Below are 20704 nucleotides of genomic sequence, written 5' to 3'. Positions count from 1 at the left end.
AAAGAAAGAAGAAAGAAAGAAAGGAAAGAAGGAAAGAAAGGAAAGAAGGAAAGAAAGGAAAGAAAGAAGGAAGGAAGGAAGGAAGAAGGAAGAAAGAAAGAAAGAAAGAAAGAAAGAAAGAAGAAAGAAAGAAAGAAGAAAGAAAGAAAGAAAGAAAGAAAGAAGAAGAAAAGAAAGAAAGAAAGAAGAAAGAAGAAAGAAAGAAGAAAGAAAGAAAGAAAGAAAGAAAGAAGAAAGAAAGAAAGAAAGAAAGAAAGAAAGAAAGAAAGAAAGAAAGAAGAAAAAGAAAGAAAGAAAGAAAGAAAGAAAGGAAAGAAGAAAGAAAGGAAAGAAGGAAAGAAAGGAAAGAAAGGAAGGAAGAAGGAAGGAAGAAGGAAGGAAGGAAGAAGAAGAAAGAAAGAAAGAAAGAAAGAAAGAAAGAAAGAAAGAAAGAAAGAAAGAAAGAAAGAAAGAAAGAAAAGAAAGAAAGAAAAGAAAGAAAGAAAGAAAGAAAGAAAGAAAGAAAAGAAGAAAGAAAGAGGGAGGGAGGAGGGAGGGAGGGAGGGAGGAAGGAAGGAAGGAAGGAAGGAAGGAAGGAAGGAAGGAAGGAAGGAAGGAAGGAAGGAAGGAAGGAAGGGAGGGAGGGAGGGAGGGAGGGAGGAGAGAAAGGAAAGAAAGGGAGAGGGGGGAAGAAAAGAAGGAAAGAAAGAAAAGAAACATGCATTATTAAGTGATTACTATGTGCCAGACAATGTGCTAAGCACTTTACAAGTATCGTCTCATTGTGGTTCTTGCACCAGCCCTTGGGAGGGACATGCTGTTATTATCTCCATTTTACAGATGAGGAAACTGAGGCAGACAACAGCTAAGTGACTCCCTGTCACACAGCTGTATCAGAATGTGTCCCCATGGGTAGTATCCGTGTCTACCTCCAGCTATGTCTTTCTCTCCTAATGAAGCAAGTCCCAGAGCCCTGGTGAGAGCAGGAAGTGAGCACATAGACCATCCTGGGCTGCTCCTGGTCCTTTCCTACAGGGGAACAAAGCAGGACATGACACAGAACAGCATGGCAGCCCATCCTTGGCCTTGACGGCCCGGCCGGGCAGCTTTGCTCCTCTCTTCCTTTCTCCTGGGCCGGGAATGGTCTCAGATTCTGAGATGGAGCCTGGAGGATCCTCATCACCAATGTTCCTTACTGTATGATCGACCCTGTTACAAATTCTGCAATTCTGCAAGCCTGGGGCTTGGAATAAAAAAGCAGGTGCAGTCTATAGTCATAAGAGTCGAGCTAGCAGGGACTTTAGGGGGCCTCTCCTCCAGAATGGGGGCCCGGGCCTCTTCCCACCGTACCGCCTCCCATTGGATGGGACTGAAGTCCAGGCGGGCGTCAGGCAGGGGGATGGCCAGGATAACCTCAAAGCCCCTGTGACAAAGACCAAGAGATGGTCCGTGCTAGGGTAGACTCCAGGAGGATCATTTGCTGCTAGATCAATCCAAAAACTTGCACAGGGTCCCGGGCTCCCCAAATGCCCTTCATTCCACCTGTCAGCCTCCTGAGGGTCCAGCCCATTCAGCAGGCAGAGAAACTGAGGCTTCCATTTCCCTAAATCCCCAGGCCTGCCTTGCTGCCAGCCTCACCCAGCTGGATACCCACACTGGTCTGGCGCCCGGGCCAACACTAACATGAAGCTGCCTGGGGAGCACATGGCAGAGCTGCTCGTTCCCACAAGACAGAGCACGCGCGAGCCCCTAGGGAGGATTCCAAGAGGCAGGAGGAGCCCAGGTTGTTTGTTGCCTGTGGCCCCCATACCGTACTGGCGGCCCCCCGCCCTGCTCTGAAGGGGCCTCTTCCCTGGCCTTCCCTGAGGCCCTGGGGTCCCCTGCCCCCTGCCCCTGGCCCCTCATGTCCTTAGACCCCGGGACTCGGGAGATAGGAAAAGGCTTCTGAGCTTATGGGTGTGTGTGTGTGTGTGTGTGTGTGTGTGTGTGTGTGTGTGTGTGTGTGTGTGTTTGAGAGGTTCAGTGACCTTCATCACGAGCTCCCTGGGAGGAGAGCGGGGAGGGGATCATACACACACATGACTCTTATTCTAAAGGAGGTATCCTCAGGACAGGATTTGCAGACCCAGGCTACAAAAGTGTGAAGGGGAGGGGAGATACCAGTGACCTGCGCTATCCCCTTGACAAGGCAGGAGGTGACAGCTTTGATTTCAGCTCGATCTAAGGCTCAGAGAAGCCCAACTAGCTGGGGGCAGGGTTGGAGGCTAGGGAGGAAGAAAAAAAGCATTGATTAAGTGCCTACTGTTTGCCAGGAAGTCAGCTAAACAAATATTATCTCATTTGATATTCCCAATAACCCCGGGAAGTAGGTTTACTCCCATTTTACAGATTAGGAACACTGAGGCTGAGAGAGTTGCATGCCCAGGATCGCCCAGCTAGTACGTGTTGGAGGTTGGATTGAATTTTGGCCCCCCTGATCCAGTCTAGTGCTCTATCCATTGGACCACCTGAGACGGGGAACATGTCAAACTGTGGATCTATCTCAGCAGGAAATGCTCCCCTGTAGCCCCACCATTCCTGGGTCTCACAAGGAGAGTAAGTGGACAATGTATAAGGCTTCTCTGACCTCTAGGACGGGGTCCTTAACCATTCCTTTCAAGGAGTCTTTCTTCTTCAGCAGAGCTGGCTCCATGATGCCTGGGGCTGGCTGGCTGCAGAATCCAGCCCTGGGCTCCATCATTCAGACAGGTCAATTATTTAACAAGTATTTATTAAGCACTTACAGAGTGCTCAAGGCTGAGGATAAAAGAAGGGGATCCCACTGTAAGGAGGGAGACATGCCTAAAGACGATACGTCTGGAGTGGGACAGCAGGAGACTTGGTGGGGAGGATGCAAGTGGACCCTTGGCAGCCCAAAGTCACGGGTTCAATGATTTACAGCTGAAAAGGACCTAGAGGCCATCTAGTCCAATGCTCCCATTTTACAGAGAGAAACTGAGGCCCAGAGAAGGGAAATAACTTGCTCAGAATCCCATAGGGCACGAGTGGCATTAAAGGGACTCAGATCCAGTTTGTGTAGCACGCTCCACCTTGAGCCATACTGTTGTCCTGGGCAGAGGTTTTCCATTTCATTTGCTCCAAGGGAATGGTGAGGGACAAGCCAGGAGTGTCTGGAGACACAATCCCAGCTGACAGGCTCACGCGCCATGCCCCAGATCCCAAGGGATTGGAGCAGTCACCTCCCTGTCCTGACCTCCCCTGGCTTCCAGCCTGCTCTGCCCTGTTCATCCTTTACCCGCAGGTCCTGGCTAGAAGGTCAGCAGGCCCCCACTTGAGCATCTTCAGCTTCTTCAGGTCAATTCCATTTCCCTGCCCTGGCCCCACCTCTCCCAGGACTCCTGGTCCTGCCCCCAACACAGCCCGGTCAGATCCCAACTATGCCCAACTGCGTCCTTCACCACTGGACCAAACTGGAATGAACTAGAAACTCAGGAGAGATACTAGCTCTGAGCGCACTCCGGGTGGACCATTAGTGCCCACGGCAGACCATTATTGCCCACGGTGAACCATTAGTGCCCACGGCGGACCATTAGTGCCCACGGTGAACCATTAGTGCCCACGGCGGACCATTAGTGCCCATGGTGGACCATTAGGGCTGGATGCTGCAACAGAAGGAGACTGTAAGGTAACAAAGTAATGATTTACTGTCGGGAAGCTTTGGGGCCCAAATCTGATCCTTCCTAGCTGTAGGACCCCAGAAAAAGTCATTCAACTCTCTAAACATTGGGGGAGGGGGTACCAACAGAATTCAGCTCCCAAGGTCATTGTGAAAGTTAAATATGGTAGCAGGTGCAAGCCTTAAAGCACTATAGAAATGTCACTGGGATTAGGGAGGCCACCAGGTGGCGCCGTGGGCTCTGGAGCTGTGGGACTTGTTTCCTTCTCTGTAAAATATGCGCCTTAATAGCACTGAATGGTGTTTCCTCCAACCAACTGAAGTCTAGGAAAGATCTCAATTTAGAAAGGGCAAGGATGCGTCCTGGGCCACAGCCAGCTGTCCTGACTTTTGTTGAGCCACTGGACTTCCATGACTCACAAGAGAGTGTGAGAGTGACCTCTGCCCTTTCAGGCTTGAGTCAAGACATTACTGATCCTCCAAAAATGAAGGGCAAACCATATCACTGGAACCGACTCCAGATCCTTTTGTATGGACCAAATGAGATAATATCTGATGAGATTTGATGAGATAATGAGATATTTGCAAAAATGAAGGACAAACAACAGTACTGAACCAACTCTAGATCCTTGTTAAATGGATCAAATGAGATAATATTTGATAATTTGATGAGATTTGATGAGATAATGAGATAATATTTGCAAAAATGAAGGACAAACAACAGTACTGGAACCGACTCTAGAGCCTTGTTGAATGGACCAAATGAGATAATATTTGTAAAGCACTTTGCCGACCTCAAAGTCATATACAAATGCTATATGATGATGGGGCAGTTAGGGTAGCACCATATTGGATAGAGCACTAGGACTTGGAGGCAGGAAGGCTCGTCTTCCTGAATTCAAATTTGTCTTCAGATACTTCCTAGCTGAATGAGTCCGGACAAGTCACATAACACTGTCTGCCTCAGTTTTCCCATCTGTAAAACGAGCTGGAGAAGGAAATGGCAAACTACTCCAGAGCCTTTGCCAAGAAAATTCCAAATGGGGTCATGAAGAGTCAGACTTAACTAAAAATGATTGAACAAAACCAAACCTGCTGGCTACTGTGTAAAGCACTTGACAATCATTATCTCATTCAGTCAAACTGCAAAGTTATTGCAAGGATCCAATTAGTGTTGTTGTTCAGTCATTTCAATCATGTCCCACTCTTCATGTCTCTAGGACTGGTGGTCTAACCACTGTACCACCTAGCTGCCCTCCAATGTAATTCTTGGCAAGATGCTAGTGGTCATTCTTAACCCAGAGGTCACCCAGAAGCCACTGGGCCAATTCCATGTCCAGGCAAGAAGCCCCAAAGCATAGATCTCCAATAACCAGTTCTCAGGAATGGGGAATGAATGTCCAGCCCAGGGTCACATATTGCTACTGTTTTTCTTCCTTGACCCCAGGTTTGGGACAATGGACACCCTTAAGGAAAAGCAGAAGAGTGAGGGGCTGATCGAGCTCTATGAGTCCTTTGGGGACTTGTTCAACTTTTTTTGTACCAACACTACCATCCACGGCACAGTCCGGCTCGTCTGCTCCAGCCACAACCAGCTGAAGACGGCCTTCTGGAGCCTGCTCTTCCTGGCCACCTTCGGCATGCTCTACTGGCAGATCGCATTACTCTTTGACAAGTACTGGAACTACCCGGTCATCATGAAGATCATGGTCCCCTCAGAGCCCAAGATGTTCCCGTCCATTACACTCTGTGACATGAATCCGCACAGGTAAGGGGGTAGGGCCTGTGGATCCCTAGAGATCCTTAGCTGAGGGCCCAAGCTCAATGTATCCATCTACCAACAAGTAACTGAGAAATACCAAGCTCAATCTCTTTTTTGGGGGGGAGGGGAGTGGGGGGAAGGCAATCGGCGTTAGGTGACGTGCCTAGTGAGACTGAATTTGAACTCAGGTTCCTCTCACTCCAGGCCCTGGCTTCTATCCACCATGCCACTGCCTAGTTGCTCCCCAGGCTCTAAATCTTATCATCCAATAGGTCTCCGCTCGTGAAGCGGTACCTGGAAGAACTGGATGAATTTGCCCAGGAGAACATCTATTCCTTATACAAGTTAAATATCACCGAAAAACAAGCAGGGGGTCATAGCGGCCCTGCTCCCAGTCCCAGTTTTGACAGACTCTTTCACCTTGATCGAAACATCTCCCTGGAGAAGCTGGACAGGAATGCCATTAACGAAGTGGGATTCAGGCTGGTGAGTGCAGCCTCCCAACACCTCTTCTTTCCAAATGATGAGGGATACCTCTCATGGACAGAGCCCCGTCCCCCAGTGGACTAGGGAGGATGACCATTCTGACTGGAGCTTGGAGATGCCAAACCCTACAGTGTAATTCAGAGTCACAGAGTGTTCTAGATTATAAGTCAGAGATCATCTGGGTCACCCTCTTCCTTTAAAGCTAAGGACACTGGAGCCCAAAGTTTCACAGCCAGAGTCAGAGTTCAGTCATTTTTCAATCACGTTTGACTCTTCCTGACTCCATTTGGAGATTCCTTGGCAAAGATACTGGAGTGCTTTGCCATTGCCTTCTCCAGCTCATTTTACAGGTGGGGTAAACTGAGGCAAACAGAGTAAAGTGACTCAGCCAGAGTCACATAGCTAGGAAGTATCTGGGGCCAGCTTTGAATTCACTAAGATGTTTATTCCTAATTCTAGGACTGAGACTCTACCCACTGTGCTATCTAGATGTCTTATCAAACATATAGATGACAGACTTATTGGATTTGCATGTGGCACAGAGCTAGAGGGGATAGGTAATATCTTGGGTGACAGAATTAAGGCGCCAACAAGATCTTGATAGCGTAGAATTTTGGGCCAAATCTGAGAAAATGAAATGTCTTAGGGATAAATGTAAAGTCTGACATTTGGGTTCAAGACATCAATTTCACAAGTAGAACTTTGGGGCAAACCTGAGAAAATGAAATGTCTTAGGGATAAATGTAAAGTCTGACATTTGGGTTCAAGACATCAATTTCACCAGTACAAGATGAAGGAGGCTTAGCTGGGATGTATGTCACATATCAGTTGGGATGTAGAAAGGATTCCTGCTCAGGTAGGGGTTTTCCTCCATGATCTCTGAGGTTCTTTCCAATTTGGAGACTCAGAGATTCTGTGAGCCCAGGCTTTCTAATTTCAAGCTCACTCCCTTTCTATGGTCCCACACTGCCTCTTATCAAGAAACCCTCAGAGTCTACAGCCTGGGCTTGTTCCATGCAGGACTAATGGAGGCAGACGCAGAGAGAATCACACGAACAGGACACTCAGGCTTATGTGGGTAAAAAGGATGGCTAGGGGTGAACTAACCAGCTGGCCAGGATGGGAGAGGCCCATTGCCTCACAGAGAGTTGGGGTGAGGCTGGATGGAGAAGGGTGCTAGGGAGGCCAGGTGGGTGAGAGCTCCATGGCTGTGTCTGTAGCGATAACCGTTGGCTGCAGGTCTTTCTAGGCAGAAGGATAGGCTCAGGGGAGGGGCAGGGCCTCTCAGTCCCGGGGGTGCCACCTGACGCCTCTCTCCTCCACCACAGTGTAACAGCACAGATGGCGACTGCTTCTACCGCACCCATTCCTCGGGGGTTGCCGCCATCCAAGAGTGGTATCAATTCCACTTCATCAATATCATGGCCCTGCTGCCACCCCAGAATGAGGAATCCCATGAAGACCACGATGGCAACTTCATCCTCAGCTGCAGCTACAATGGAGAGCCCTGTCAGGAGCAGTGAGTAGCAGGGGGCAATCAGGGGAATGGGAGAGGGGATAATGAGGGAAAGGCGGGGAGAACTTCTCAGTAACGATGGCAGATCCCACAGCGAGGACCGGGCAATGGGGTGGAGGACAATGAAAACTGAGAGGGGGTACTATCAGAAGTGATGAGGGAAAGGACATCAGGAGGTGGGGGAAGGATCAGAGAAAGGAGTTAGAGTGAAGGACTCTGGGAATGGTACCAGGGAGCTTGATGAAGGGGACTCAGGGGAACAGGAGGTCTGGAAGCTTGGAGAAAAGGGGAGTCTGAGAGGGCTAGGAGGGGGTCTCCGAATTGGTAGAACAGGGAGGGAAGAGGCACAGAATGAGGGGATGGCCTGTAAACAGGAGAAGGGGAATAGCAAGGTTCTAAGTACAGTGGGGTCACCAGAAGTGGGGCCTAGAAAGTAAGAAGCCAAACAAAAGTGTTTCCTATATCAGGGTAACTTATCAGGAGCAGTGGGGCTGGGGCAAGGGAGGCTGGTAGAAGCAGTGAGGGACTGGGAGTGGGGAGTATTCCAGGAGACAGAGGAAGGGCAGCCAAGGAAGAGTAGAAGCCAGAAGGGCAGCAGGACATATGTGACAGTGAGGAGGGAGGGAGGATTGGAGCCAATCCTTCCCAGCCATCCACTGCCAATTTCCCCTCATCTTCAGGCCCCAAGCTGCCCAGATTAAAGGCTGAGAATTGCTAAACAGGGACATTCCAAGGTCTTAGGAAGCTAGGACGGGCCCTCTGGTCATGGGCTGTTCCATAGGAGTGTGTGTGTGTGTGTGTGTGTGTGTGTGTGTGTGTGTGTGTGTGTGTGTGTGTGTAACAAACACTAAATTTAGAGTCAGGGGACTAAAAGTTTGAATCCTGCTCAGTCATTTCTTTCCAATATGATCTTGGGCAGGTCACTTCTCTGGATGACCTCAGTCCTCTCTCCGCCCCTCACAGAATCTAATATCAAAAGTCCCTTCCATCTCTAAGTCCATACCAAATGATGTTGTGGTGATTGTTGCTATTCAGTAGTTTGAGTCATGTGCCAGACTCTTCGTGACCTCATTTGCAGTTTTCTTGGCAGAAATACTAGATAGTTTGCCATTTTCTTTCCCAGCTCATTTTACAGATGAGGAAATTAAGGTGAACAAGGTTAGGTGTCTTGTCCAGGTAAGTATTTGAGGCTGAATGAAAGCTCAAAGAGATGAGCGTTCTGGATTCCAGGCCAGGCCTTCTCTCCATGGCACCACCTAGTTTCCCTCATATTGTGAGTAAAACAATTGCTAAGCTCCCTTCTAGTCCTAAATGCAAGGGAAGAGCAGATAAGACCCAGGCCAGCTCATTTGAGGGTCATTCACACTGACTTCTTTGGTTTCCACAGTAACTATAACATTTCCCATCACTCCATCTATGGGAGCTGTTACACCTTTAACATCTGGGAAAAGAACAACTGGAGAGCTAAGAGGCCTGGTCACATTCACGGTAGGTCAGCAGGGGCCTACCGTGGGGCTGTAAGCAGAGGGGAGCCAACAGGCCTGGGCTCCCTCTCAGTAGGGATGCAGGGGCCTACCATGGGGCTGTAAGCAGAGGGGAGCCAACAGGCCTGGGCTCCGTCTCAGTAGGGCTGCAGGGGCCTACCGTGGGGCTATAAGCAGAGGGGAGCCAACAGGCCTGGGCTCCCTCTCAGTAGGGATGCAGGGGCCTACCGTGGGGCTGTAAGCAGAGGGGAGCCAACAGGCCTGGGCTCCCTCTCAGTAGGGATGCAGGGGCCTACCGTGGGGCTGTAAGCAGAGGGGAGCCAACAGGCCTGGGCTCCCTCTCAGTAGGGCGGCAGGGGCCTACTGTGGGGCTGTAAGCAGAGGGGAGCCAACAGGCCTGGACTCCCTCTCAGTAGGGCTGCAGGGGCCTACCGTGGGGCTGTAAGCAGAGGGGAGCCAACAGGCCTGGGCTCCATCTCAGTAGGGCTACAGGGGCCTACCGTGGGGCTGTAAGCAGAGGGGAGCCAACAGGCCTGGGCTCCCTCTCAGTAGGGATGCAGGGGCCTACCATGGGGCTGTAAGCAGAGGGGAGCCAACAGGCCTGGGCTCCCTCTCAGTAGGGCGGCAGGGGCCTACCATGGGGCTGTAAGCAGAGGGGAGCCAACAGGCCTGGGCTCCCTCTCAGTAGGGCTGCAGGGGCCTATCATGGGGCTGTAAGCAGAGGGCAGCCAACAGGCCTGGGCTCCCTCTCAGTAGGGATGCAGGGGCCTACCATGGGGCTGTAAGCAGAGGGGACCCAACAGGCCTGGGCTCAGTCTCAGTAGGGCGGCAGGGGCCTACCATGGGGATGCAAGCAGAGGGAATTTGGAGGGCTTGAGGGATTGGTGTGCTAAGGAAATACATAGGACTTCCTAGCTCTCTTTCATTAACCCCTTGGAGCATGGTCGATTTTAACCCATAGGAAAAGAATCCAGAGAGCAGAATCAATGACCAGAGGCCTGGAGTCAAATCCCAGTTCTACCAGCTTTGGACAAGTCATCTCACTTCTTTGGGAATCAGTTTCCACATGATAAGGTTGAGCCAAATGACCTTCTAGGTCAATCCTAAATCCTTATCCTATGGAACAAAATGACAAATTAAGGATCTTAGGTATACTCCTCCTTCCCAACCTTGAAATTATGATAATAAATCAGTAATAAGCTGTTTCCTAAAACTAGAATTGGGGGGGTGAAACTTTGATCTTTGTTAAAATTCAGCTCCCTCTAAAGGAGACTACAGATGAGAATCATTTTATAGATAAGGCAGGAGATACAGAGGAAAGACGGGGCTTGGCTCAGCTCCTCTAGAGTTTGTGGCAGGCCTAGAACTAGTGTTGGATAGGAAGGAGGCAACACCAAGGGAGGGCCTGGACCTCTGGAAAAACTTCACTGACTCCAGGATCCCACTAAGAGTGATGATGTCTGCTCAGAAACTCTCTAATTCATTTAAATTCAATAAATGTGTGCCTAAAGTGGAGGGCAAGAACCTGTACTCTCCCATGTAGGGATACAGAGAGCTGATTGGATCAGGGCAGGTTCCATGGAGGATGTGGCCCTTGACAAGAAAAGAGTCCTTCATCAAATAGAAGATCAGATGATGGGGAATACGCCACAAAGATGGGAAGCGGTTCTAGAAAAGGCCCCAAAATATTTTGATAAGAATTGCCCATGTTTAATCTATATTGGATTACTTGCTGCCCAGGGGAGGGGAAAGATGGGGAGGGAGGAGAAAAATATGGAATGCAAAGTTTTGCAAAGGTGAATGGTAAATACATTTTGAAAAATAAAAAGCTATTTTTAAGCAAAAGATAAAAAAAGGATTAAGTGGATTTTTTCTTTTAAATTTATTTATTTTTTTAATAAAAATTGCTTAATGAATCATGTTGGGAGAGAAAAATCAGAGCAAAAGAGAAAACCAAAAGCTATTATTTTTTTTTTAAAGAAAAGACCCTAGTGCAGGGGTTCTCAAACTATAGCCCGCAGGCCAGATGCGGCCCACTGAGGATTTTTATTCGGCCCCCCGGGTTATGGCAAATGGACTGAGGGGCAGAGACAGAGTGTGAGCTTTTGTTTTTACTATAGTCCGGCTTCCAACAGTCTGAAGGGACAGGGAACTGGCCTTCTATTTAAAAAGTTTGAGGACCACTAGAGCCTAGTGTATGGGAAGGCAGATGGGAAGGTCAGAAGGAGGGGAGCCTAAACTTCTGGGAAGGACTCTAGAAATGTGAAGTCCATAGAAAGACTCCATAGAGTCTTAGTCCATAGAAATATGGAGTCCAGTTAGAGTCCAGTTTGGACCAGCCAGCGATGTCCGACCCAAATAGAACGGGGTCACCAAGCCTTCCATAAAGCTTCTTTTGGGCCACAAAGAGACTTGGCTTTAAAATAGAATTTTATCCATTTTATTACATTTTTATTTATTTTATTAAGTATTTCTCAATTGCATTAGAGCCATAAGTGGAAAGCTGTGGGCTTTCTGGCAAAGCAGCTGACACCTTTGGGTTATTCCAAGAAGTATGGCAAAGGGCAGGGAGGGAGGTGTAACGTGAGGTAGATGTCAGACGGTGAAAGGCCCTGAATGCTGGGTTCTGGCTCTCTAATTCGAACCCCCCCAGTCTGGTTTGATATGGAAAGCCCTGCAGCTTTCTGAGCCAACTGCCTCCCTCATCCTCCTTTTCTTGTTGCCAGAAATCAGCCTCTTTCTGAAGGCCGAGCAGAACAATCACCTCCCATTGCTGTCTACTGAGGCCGGGATCAAGGTCATGATCCATGCCCAGAAGCAAGTGCCTTTCCTGGAGCACCAGGGCTTCAGCATTCGTCCAGGCACTGAGACCACGATACGTGTGAGAGAGGTGAGCTAGGAAGCCGAGGAAATGGCTGAATCAGAACTCCCGAGATAAGGAAGGGGAAGGGGTTCCAGGATTAGATGGCCTGAACAGAGCAGACAAGGCGGAAGCCGACTGCAGAGAATGTTGGATTTAGAGGCAGAGGACCTGAGCTGGCAGCCCAAAGCTTTTCTAGCGACTAGCTGCGTGGTTTGGGGAAAGTTACTAGTTCTCGCAGCTCAGTTATCTCATCTGTAAAATGAGAAAATTGCCTTAGATAACCTCTGAGGTTAATTACAACTCGAAATCTATGATCCTGTGGTCTCTGAGGTCCCTCGGGGCTTAGAAGCTGCATTTCCAGCAGCTGAGTGGAGCTTCAGATGGGATGTGTCCTCCCCTTTCCCCTAATAGGACTGACCTCATCCACTCTAAGTCTGGGATCCTAACTGCTGTCTCCAGCCCTAAGATTAGCTCCCATCCCCGTCCTCCCTCCTGAGCCCTCTCTGAAGTCACGCACCAACTCCTGCTCAATACGGAGCCCCATTCCCCATGTTATAAAACACCATGTCCATCCCACTATCCCAATGACCTACTAACTGACCCCTGCTCTGGACGCAGGGGAACCAGGGCTGGGGGACATAAAAGACTGTGTCCACCCCACTATCCCAGTCCTACTAACTGAGCCCAAGTAGCTGGGGCTCTGGGCATGGGAAGCAGGGCTGGGGGACTGAGGGGCCACCTTTGTGTCTCCCCAGGATGAGGTGAAACAGCTAGGGAGTCCGTATGGCCACTGCAAAGATGTCCAGCTTCTCTATGACAATGTCTATTCCGCCCAGGTATCGGCTTTCCTCCTCCTGCTCCTTGCCTCCCCCGCCAAAGCCTTTCCCCGTCCCAGTGGGTCCTTGGCCATCTTTTGTCACCATCACCTCAAAAGAAAGCCTTTCCAATGTCACTCCCAGCTGGGCTTTAGCCCTTGCTTGAAGACTTCCAGAAAGGGAGAGTGCTCCCCTTCTCCCATGCCTCTGGGACCCCTCTAAGAGGAGACCAGGCAAGATCTGCCTCTGTTTCTCTGACCGTTGCTCCTGGCACTAATCTGAGGGATTGAGCTAAGCACCCAGCCAAAGAGCAGCCCTTCGGATACTTGAAGATCCCTGGCAGAATCCCAGGGAGCCGCCGGCGCCCAGCCCAGAATGCTGCCGGTGCTCTCTGACTGCTGGGTGGCCCTCTCAGGGGCAGGGGACCTCTGGAGTGGAGGAGTAGACAGGGGCGAGTATCTGAGTGACCGCTCTGCCAGCTGGCTGCCCAGAGCCCTGGACCTGGGCTGATGGAGTCTCCTTAGGGAAGAAGGGAGAGCTCAGTCCTTCTCCCACTGCAGCCTGGGGAAAATTCCCCGGGGGAGGAGAGGCTCTCCTCCCCAGGCCAGTGAGCCCAGCTCCAAGAGGCCCTCCAGCTGACCAGCCCTGCCCCTTCTCTCCCCTCTACCCCAGGCTTGTCTGCACTCCTGCTTCCAGAAGCTGATGGTCCAGACTTGCGGCTGTGGTTATTACTTCTACCCACTCCCAGATGGTGCCCAGTATTGCAACTACAACCAGCATCCAGCCTGGGGTGAGCAGAATGCCTGGGAGGTCACCCTGGCAAAGAGAGGGGAAGGAAGAGAGACTGGCGCCTCTTCCCACAGGCTCTTCCTACGCCGTGCCTCAGTTTCCTTCCCGATCCCCTCAGCTGCTCTGTTGATGTGAGGTCTTCCCCCTCCATCCTTGGAGGACTTAGCTTCCTCATGTTGGGGCTCAGGATCTCCACTCAAGCTAGAACATCCCTCCCCTATTTCAAGGGCCCCCTTCTCACACACAACCAGAGGAGAAGGGGTTCAGCTTCCATTCAACTCTCCCATAGAGCTTTATTACCCACATACCCCATTCCCTCACAACAGAGAGGACCCACGATCCTGGACACCTACCCAGCACAGGGTGTCCATTGCTGACCACTGGACTTTCCTTCTCTCCTTCTTCTAGGTCACTGCTTCTACAAACTCTACCAAAACCGGGAGTCCCACAGGCCCTCGTGCTTCAGCCTCTGCCCCAAGCCCTGCAGGTAAGGGAGTGAGGGAAGTGAATCTTGTGGGGGAGGGGGGGAGAGATGGCTGTATGTATGCTGGCCCTCTAACCTCGGTGGGGCTTCCGGGTATCTCCATAGGGGATCCTTGTACCACTTATCAACCGGGGTCGCCAAATGGCCCTCATCTAAGTCAGAGGTAAGGAACCTCAAAGCTGGGGGCTGGGGAGGGGTGGGGGATCCCCCAAAACTCAGAAAAACTTCTCGGTGGCCTCTGAGAAACAAATCCTGTCCAAAGAGGCTTGTTTAAGATGCCCCCAATCGTGTCTCCAAGGTTCTTTATCCCTCTATACTATTTACTGGGGATTAACTACCCTACCCCCCCCTACACACACACAATGCATGTACATGCATGTAGACAGACACCGGGCTGTTCGGTGCTATAGTGGATAGAGTCAAGAAGACCCAAGATCATGTTCAGTCTCAGATACTTTCTAGCTATGTGATCCTAAGAGTCACTGTGGAGTGCCTCAGTTTCCTCAATGGAAAATTTGGGATAATAATAATACTTCCCTCCCGGGGCTGTTGCAAGGATTAGATAAATATTGGTAAAGTACTTAGCACAGTGAATGAATCCAGTAGGAACTTAATAAATGCTTCTCTCCCCACACCTCCAAACATATACATGGACATATACAGAAGCACCCCCTCAAGTGGGCAAAGTGTAAAAGAGAGAGCACAAACTTAGGATCCTGAGTCTTTCTAGAAGAGGCCTTCAAAGGTCCATCAAGTCCAATTCCCCCCTCCCATTAGACAGATAAAGTTCCAGATTCAAGTCCTGCAGGGGTCAAGGCTCCTCATCCCAGTGCCCCTCGGCTTCTGATATCCCCCTCATCCCCCGGAAGGCCACTGCCCTCATCCCTTTGAGGAGTTGCTGCTAAGGGTCCGAGGACAACCTCAGTAATGAAATTTTTTCCGTGTAGGACTTGATCCTGTCCCTGCTGGGCAAGGACAGTTCCAGGAACTGGAGGTAAGTCTGGGGTGAGATTATACAATGGCAGGGGCCAACCTGACCTACCTACCTGGACTGTGGGCAGCACGTCCCTCAGCTCTTTCTGTGCTAAATCCTGGCACCCCCTAACAGATCCAGGGACCTAGGAGCCAAGGGGAAGGGCAAAAAACGGCCTTTGCCCAGCCCTCTGTGGTTCTTCTCCTGGACAGGAACAGCAGTGCCAAGGTCCACATATTCTACCAGCGGCTCAATTATTCCTATGTGGAGGAAAAGCCCATGTATCCGGTAAGCACAGGACCTGGAATGGGGCTAGGTCAAAGATGGCTGGGCAGAAGGTCCAGAGGAAGGAGGCTGAAACTCGAGGGCCTTGAGAGATTCTGCTGGAAGCAGGGACTGTGAGGTTGAGTCCGAGGATGGAGGCTGGACTCTAGGGTCCCTGGAGCTGGGGAATGCAGGGAACAGACCAGGCCATGGGAGAAATAAGTAAATGAGAGGAATGGGATGAGGATGTGGGGAATGGACCCAAGAGGAGCAGGGCTGGGTGCAGGGGGAGAAGGGCTGAGCAGTAGATTGTATCTTGAGGGGACAAGTCTGTGTCCAGATGCTCAGATCTTGTCTGGAGAGAGAGTGCCTGGTCCGACTGTGTTGCTCCCTTGGATAGGTCAAAGACCTCCTGTTTGACATGGGCCGCCTGTGGGGCCTGTGGTTTGGGTCCTCGGTGCTCTCTGTTGTGGAAATTCTGGAACTCCTTCTGGATGCAACAGCTCTGACTTTCGTCCTGGGCTATCGCCGCTTCTTTGGGTCCAGGCCAAAGCCTCAGCAGGACCTTGAAAGGGAGTGAGGGAACTGGCCAACCAGCAGGACCTACCTCAGCTCCCAGAGAAGATGGAGACGGGCTCAGGAAGCTACATCTCCAGAAAGGGCCCACTTAAGGCACATGCTATCGGCATCATGGTCCATGGGAGCTTCCGAGGGCCCTAGCTGCAGTCAGGGCTGAAGGCCTAGGAAGGCCCAGCCTTAGGGACCACAGTGGAGCACTTTGGGAGGTCTTGAATCTCCCAGTCAGTATTGCTCAGCCCTCCTTGTGTGTGCGCTGTGTGATTCTATTTATATGCTTGTACAAGTGATACGTAAGCCCTATCATATAGGGTATGACTATGTGAGTATTTATCTGGAGGTCTGTGGGTATCTGTGAACGCCTGCTTTTGCACGGAGCTGGGGATGTCCGTGTGTACCATTGTCTGGAGGATTGTAGATGTCTGCTCTGTTTTTATTTATCTAGCCGAGGATGCTGCACACACAGGTGTGAAAGCTATAGCCTCCCCAGTGTAGGTGGTTGGGTTCTTGGTTTATTTTTATAATATTCTTTAATAAAATATATCCATCCAGCTTGGCTTCTTTTGTGTGTATTCAGGGCTCTTGGCTCCTAAGGAGCTTCTTTTACCATCCCATGATCTTCCCTATCCCTTGCCACAACCCCTTAAGTCATTCTAGGAGCTGAAGATCCCAACAACTGAGGAGAAAAAAACTTTTTGGCTCCTAGCTGTACCAGAGAGAAAGGGAGGGAAGATCTAAGGGCCTCTGGTGGGAGACTCACTCCCCATCTCTCAGCCCCTCCAGCCCCAACCCAACCTGCCACCAGCCCAGGGCTGAGGGTCAAAGCCTCTCTAGCAGTGGAGGTCACCTAGTCTAATCCACTTCATTCTGTAAATGTGGAAAATGAGCATCAGCCAGCTGATTGTGCCATTGCCTATCCCCAGGTAAATAGGAACTGCTAGGGAGAGAGATGTTTATTTCTATGTATAAACAAGGTCTTTCAAAAGTCTTAATGCAGTTTTAAATTTTACTTCCTTAAATAGTTGAGGTTTCTATCTTTGTCTCTTTTGTACTTGTCTGGCACAAAGTAAAGTCCTTAATAAATGCTAGCTAACTATTCCCACCACCTAGCAAAAGTAGGTACTTAAAAATGCTAGTTAACTATTCCCACTACCTAGCAAATAGTAGGTACTTAAAAATGCTAGTTAACTATTCCCACCACCCAGCAAAAATAAGTACTTAAAATGCTAGTTAACTATTCTCACCATCTAGCAAATAGTAGGTACTTAAAATACTAATTAACTATTCCCACCACCTAGTAAATAGCTACTTAATAAATGCTCAGATAGCTAAGTGGTGCCATAGTAATAGTACACAAGGCCTGGAATCAGTAAGATTCATGAGTTCAAATCTGGCCTCAGACACTTACAGTGCTATGTGACCCTGGGCAGGTTGCATAACACTGTCTGCCTCAGTTTCCTCTTCTGTAAAATGAACCAGAGAAGAAAATAGCAAAGCACTTGAGTATCTCTGCCGAAAGAACCCTACTGAAACAACTGAACAACAACAACGTCCGGTGGTATTATTAGCTTTGTTCTGCTTGGCCCCAGAGAGCACACCCAAGAGCAGTAGGTGGAAGTCGGAGATGGACACTGTGTGCCGCTATTTCTCTGGGGGATCTGACTCTCTGGTGCACACGTTTGCATTTCTCTGGGCAGGGAGGGCTCTCTGTGTCCATTTGTCTGGGTTTCTCTGAGTCCATCTGGCCCACTAGCCTTCAGAGGGACATCAGGAAATACTTCCTAAGAATGTGGAAGGGATTGTCTGGTGAGGATTGGGCTCTCCCTCCTCGCCCCCCCCCCGAGGTCTCTGAAACACAGGGCTCATCCTTTTTGTCAAGGAATCCTAGACATCCTGGAGCTCCTGATGGACTGTGATTGTGGACTAGAATTGGAGGAGGGGCTCAAGAAGGGGGTCCCTTATCCCTTCCCATCCTCCTTAAGGATCACCAGGCACTGGCACATCAGCCCCTGGGATGGGGGGGAGGTAGAGCAGGCTCCGAGAATGAGCTCAGTCACCACAGAGGGCACTCAGGAAGGGCAGTGGGTGGCAATAACCTACAGTTAATGGCACCAGCCGGCTGCACCCACAAAACCTGAAATAGCTGAGTCCTTTCCCCAGCCCCCCCCTTTATTCTCATTTCCATCCAAAATTTCATCTTCTGGGGGCTGTTACCTGGGAGAGAGCTGGGCCCCTGCCATGCTGGCCTTCTGAGCAGAATGGGGGCCTAGAAGCCAGGCCTCTGGGAAAGGTCTACAGCGATAGGTGGCCCCCCTCCCCACCCCAGCTCCATGTCCTGCAGACTCCATGAACTTCCCATCACCCCCCACCCACTCTCTAGGCCCATATTCTAAGGGTAGTTTCCTCCCTAATCACAGGCCTCCCCAGGACTGGTTATTAGCGGTGAGCAGGAGGAGGGTCATGGGGACAGTACATAAAGCTAGGGGCCCCTAGGCTTGGATAAAACTTCCAAAGGCTTTACTACACAAGCAGGGACACCTTTTCCCCGACCGCCACCCCAGTGCACCCAGTCCCGAGCCCGGAGAGGCCCTGCCATGGCTCCCACTTTGCTCCGCCTGCTGGCCCTGGCCTTAGGTAGGTACCCTCCGCTTACCACACAAAAGGGGGGCTGGGATGACTCAGGTTCTCCAATAGATAGAGCCCCTACTCCCATCCCACTCCCAGACATTGGCTCTCCAGCAGTTGAAATTGATTTCAAAATTGATCCAGGGATTGGTTCTCTCAAAGTTAAAGTCATTGGGAGATTATTTAGTCACCAGGTTTCTGGGCAGGACTCTAATAAGGAACGCTGGTGCCCAAGACTGGAGAGTGGATGGAGAGCTGCTCTCCATGCTGCAGCCACAAGGACGTAGCGTGCCCTTGAAGTGGTCCTTTCTCATTGCTTCTGGAAGATGCTTGGAGAGAAGGAATGAGCATGGCGCTCCCAGAGTCCTTTAAATTTCATTGTCCTGGGGAAACAGCCCTGTTCTCTCCACCCTAGTTTCAGCTCCTTCTCTGGACCCCACTTTGAACAGTCCAACAGTCAATAAAACAGTTTATCTCCCCTTGACCATAGTCTGGGGAAGATGGAACATATGAGGTGATGGCTCATGTTTAGATAACCAAAAGTGGATGGCAACCTCCGAGTAGGACCACTGAGCTTATCCCTGGAGTAAACTGCCTCCCACTCCTCCTATCTATGGAAGAACAGGAGGCATCGTATAGATGGAGAGGTTGAGTCAAGAGGGACTGGTCCAAGTGGTGCACAGCTGGGAGAAGACCCAAGTCTTTGTTTCCTTCAGAGCTGAGGGCTGAGGCCTGAACTCCCAGCCTGGAGGTTTTCCTTCTCAGGGTCATGATCAGGGGACCCCCTATTCAGGCCCTGTCCCCCTCTCTCTTTCCTATCCTAGCATTGTGCCAGGGGAGCTGCACGGAAGCCCAGCTGGATGAACTGATCAGACTGCACACTTTCACCCATGGGCTGGCCAACTTCAGCAGCTACGGTTGTCACTGTGGCCCTGGCACCCAGGGTGCCCCCATGGACAAGATTGACAAGTAAGGAGTTAGGGAGATCAGGAAAGAAGGGAGGGAGGAAGAAAGGAGGAAAGGAAGGAAGGAAGAAAGGAAGGAGGGAAGGAAAGAAGGAAGAGGGAAGGAAGGAGGGAAGGAAGGAGGGAAGGAAGGAGGGAAGGAAGGAGGGAAGGAGGGAAGGAAGGAAGGAAGGAAGGAAGGAAGGAAGGAGGGAAGGAAGGAAGGAAGGAGGGAAGGAGGGAAGGAAGGAAGGAGGGAAGGAAGGAAGGAAGGAAGGAGGGAAGGAAGGAAGGAAGGAAGGAAGGAAGGAAGGAAGGAAGGAAGGAAGGAAGGAAGGAAGGAAGGAAGGAAGGAGGGAAGGAAGGAAGGAAGGAAGGAGGGAAGGAAGGAAGGAAGGGAAGGAGGGAGGGAGGAAGGAAGGAAGGAAGGGAGGGAGGGAGGGAGGGAGGGAGGGAGGAAGGGAGGAAGGGAGGAAGGAAGGAAGGAAGGAAGGAAGGAAGGAAGGAAGGAAGGAAGGAAGGAAGGAAGGAAGGAAGGAAGGAAGGAAGGAAGGAAGGAAGGAAGGAAGGAAGGAAGGAAGGAAGGAAGGAAGGAAGGAAGGAAGGAAGGAAGGAAGGAAGGAAGGAAGGAAGGAAGGGAGAGAGGGAGAGAGGAAGGGAGGGCCCTAAAGTCTGGAAACCCCAGGTGATTTGGCCCATAGACCAATCTGGGCTATAGCAGGCAAGACTGAGTCGACAGCAGATCAGAATAAACCTGTTCTGACCATGGACTCCTGACAGGCAAAACAGGAAGGGATTGAGGAAGAAATGAAAGTCTACAATTTCTTATGAAATCTTAAACATTTCCCCTTTGTCCTCCAATTCCCCCTCTTCCCTCTTCCTACTACAACACCCTCTCCCGTTCCTGCTCAGCTTGAGCCTCTGGTTCCTTTCACAGGGCCAGAAAGGTCGGAAAGAGGAGGTAGGAAAAACAAGTCCTTTCACCACTAAGAGGGCAGGAGAGATCAGGAAACCATCCCTAGAACTAAGAGAGACAAAGGATGGAATGGGATGGGAGAGGATAGAACAGGATGAGTTGGAAGAAGGTGGGATGGGATGGGAAGGGATGGGATGGCCACAGAGACAAGAAGAAAGAGAGTGAGGGCAGGAGCCTCGGAGAGAGTGGGAGGTTTGGCCCAGTTTCCCCAACATCCCCGGGTCACTTCTGGGAAACGGAGCTCTAAGCCACTCACACACACGAGGGGCCGCCCTCCCTCCAGAGCTGTAACTAGGGAGAAGCAATGGGTGCTGTGGCAGAGCGCTGAAATCTGGAGGTAAAGGATGCGCTGTGTCCCCCGCATGAGCTTGGTCCCAAAGGAACAATCAGAGTACAGATGAGAAGCGATGGGAAGCCCCGAGCAGCCTCCTCTCCCCAATGTAGAGAGTCCTGACTGCCCGGCGGCCTCCACGCTCACAAATGGCTGAATTA

At 50.6% G+C, this 20704-nt stretch overlaps 1 protein-coding gene across 1 annotated transcript; it reads left to right on the top strand.

Annotated features, from left to right (window-relative positions):
• The first annotated feature begins 5112 nt into the window (after positions 1-5112).
• On the top strand, positions 5113-15954 carry SCNN1D (sodium channel epithelial 1 subunit delta). The gene is made up of 12 exons (XM_074302577.1): positions 5113-5423; positions 5690-5903; positions 7232-7422; positions 8807-8907; positions 11630-11793; positions 12522-12602; positions 13254-13371; positions 13779-13857; positions 13960-14017; positions 14802-14848; positions 15040-15115; positions 15492-15954. The coding sequence occupies exons 1-12, from the start codon at positions 5113-5115 to the stop codon at positions 15669-15671; spliced, it is 1620 nt and encodes a 539-aa protein (XP_074158678.1). The 3' UTR covers positions 15672-15954.
• Positions 15955-20704: the final 4750 nt, after the last annotated feature.

Source organism: Sminthopsis crassicaudata, chromosome 3 (genome assembly GCF_048593235.1).
Source record: "Sminthopsis crassicaudata isolate SCR6 chromosome 3, ASM4859323v1, whole genome shotgun sequence".
Taxonomy (NCBI): Eukaryota; Metazoa; Chordata; class Mammalia; order Dasyuromorphia; family Dasyuridae; genus Sminthopsis; species Sminthopsis crassicaudata.
This window is presented reverse-complemented; position numbering and strand designations above follow the sequence as displayed.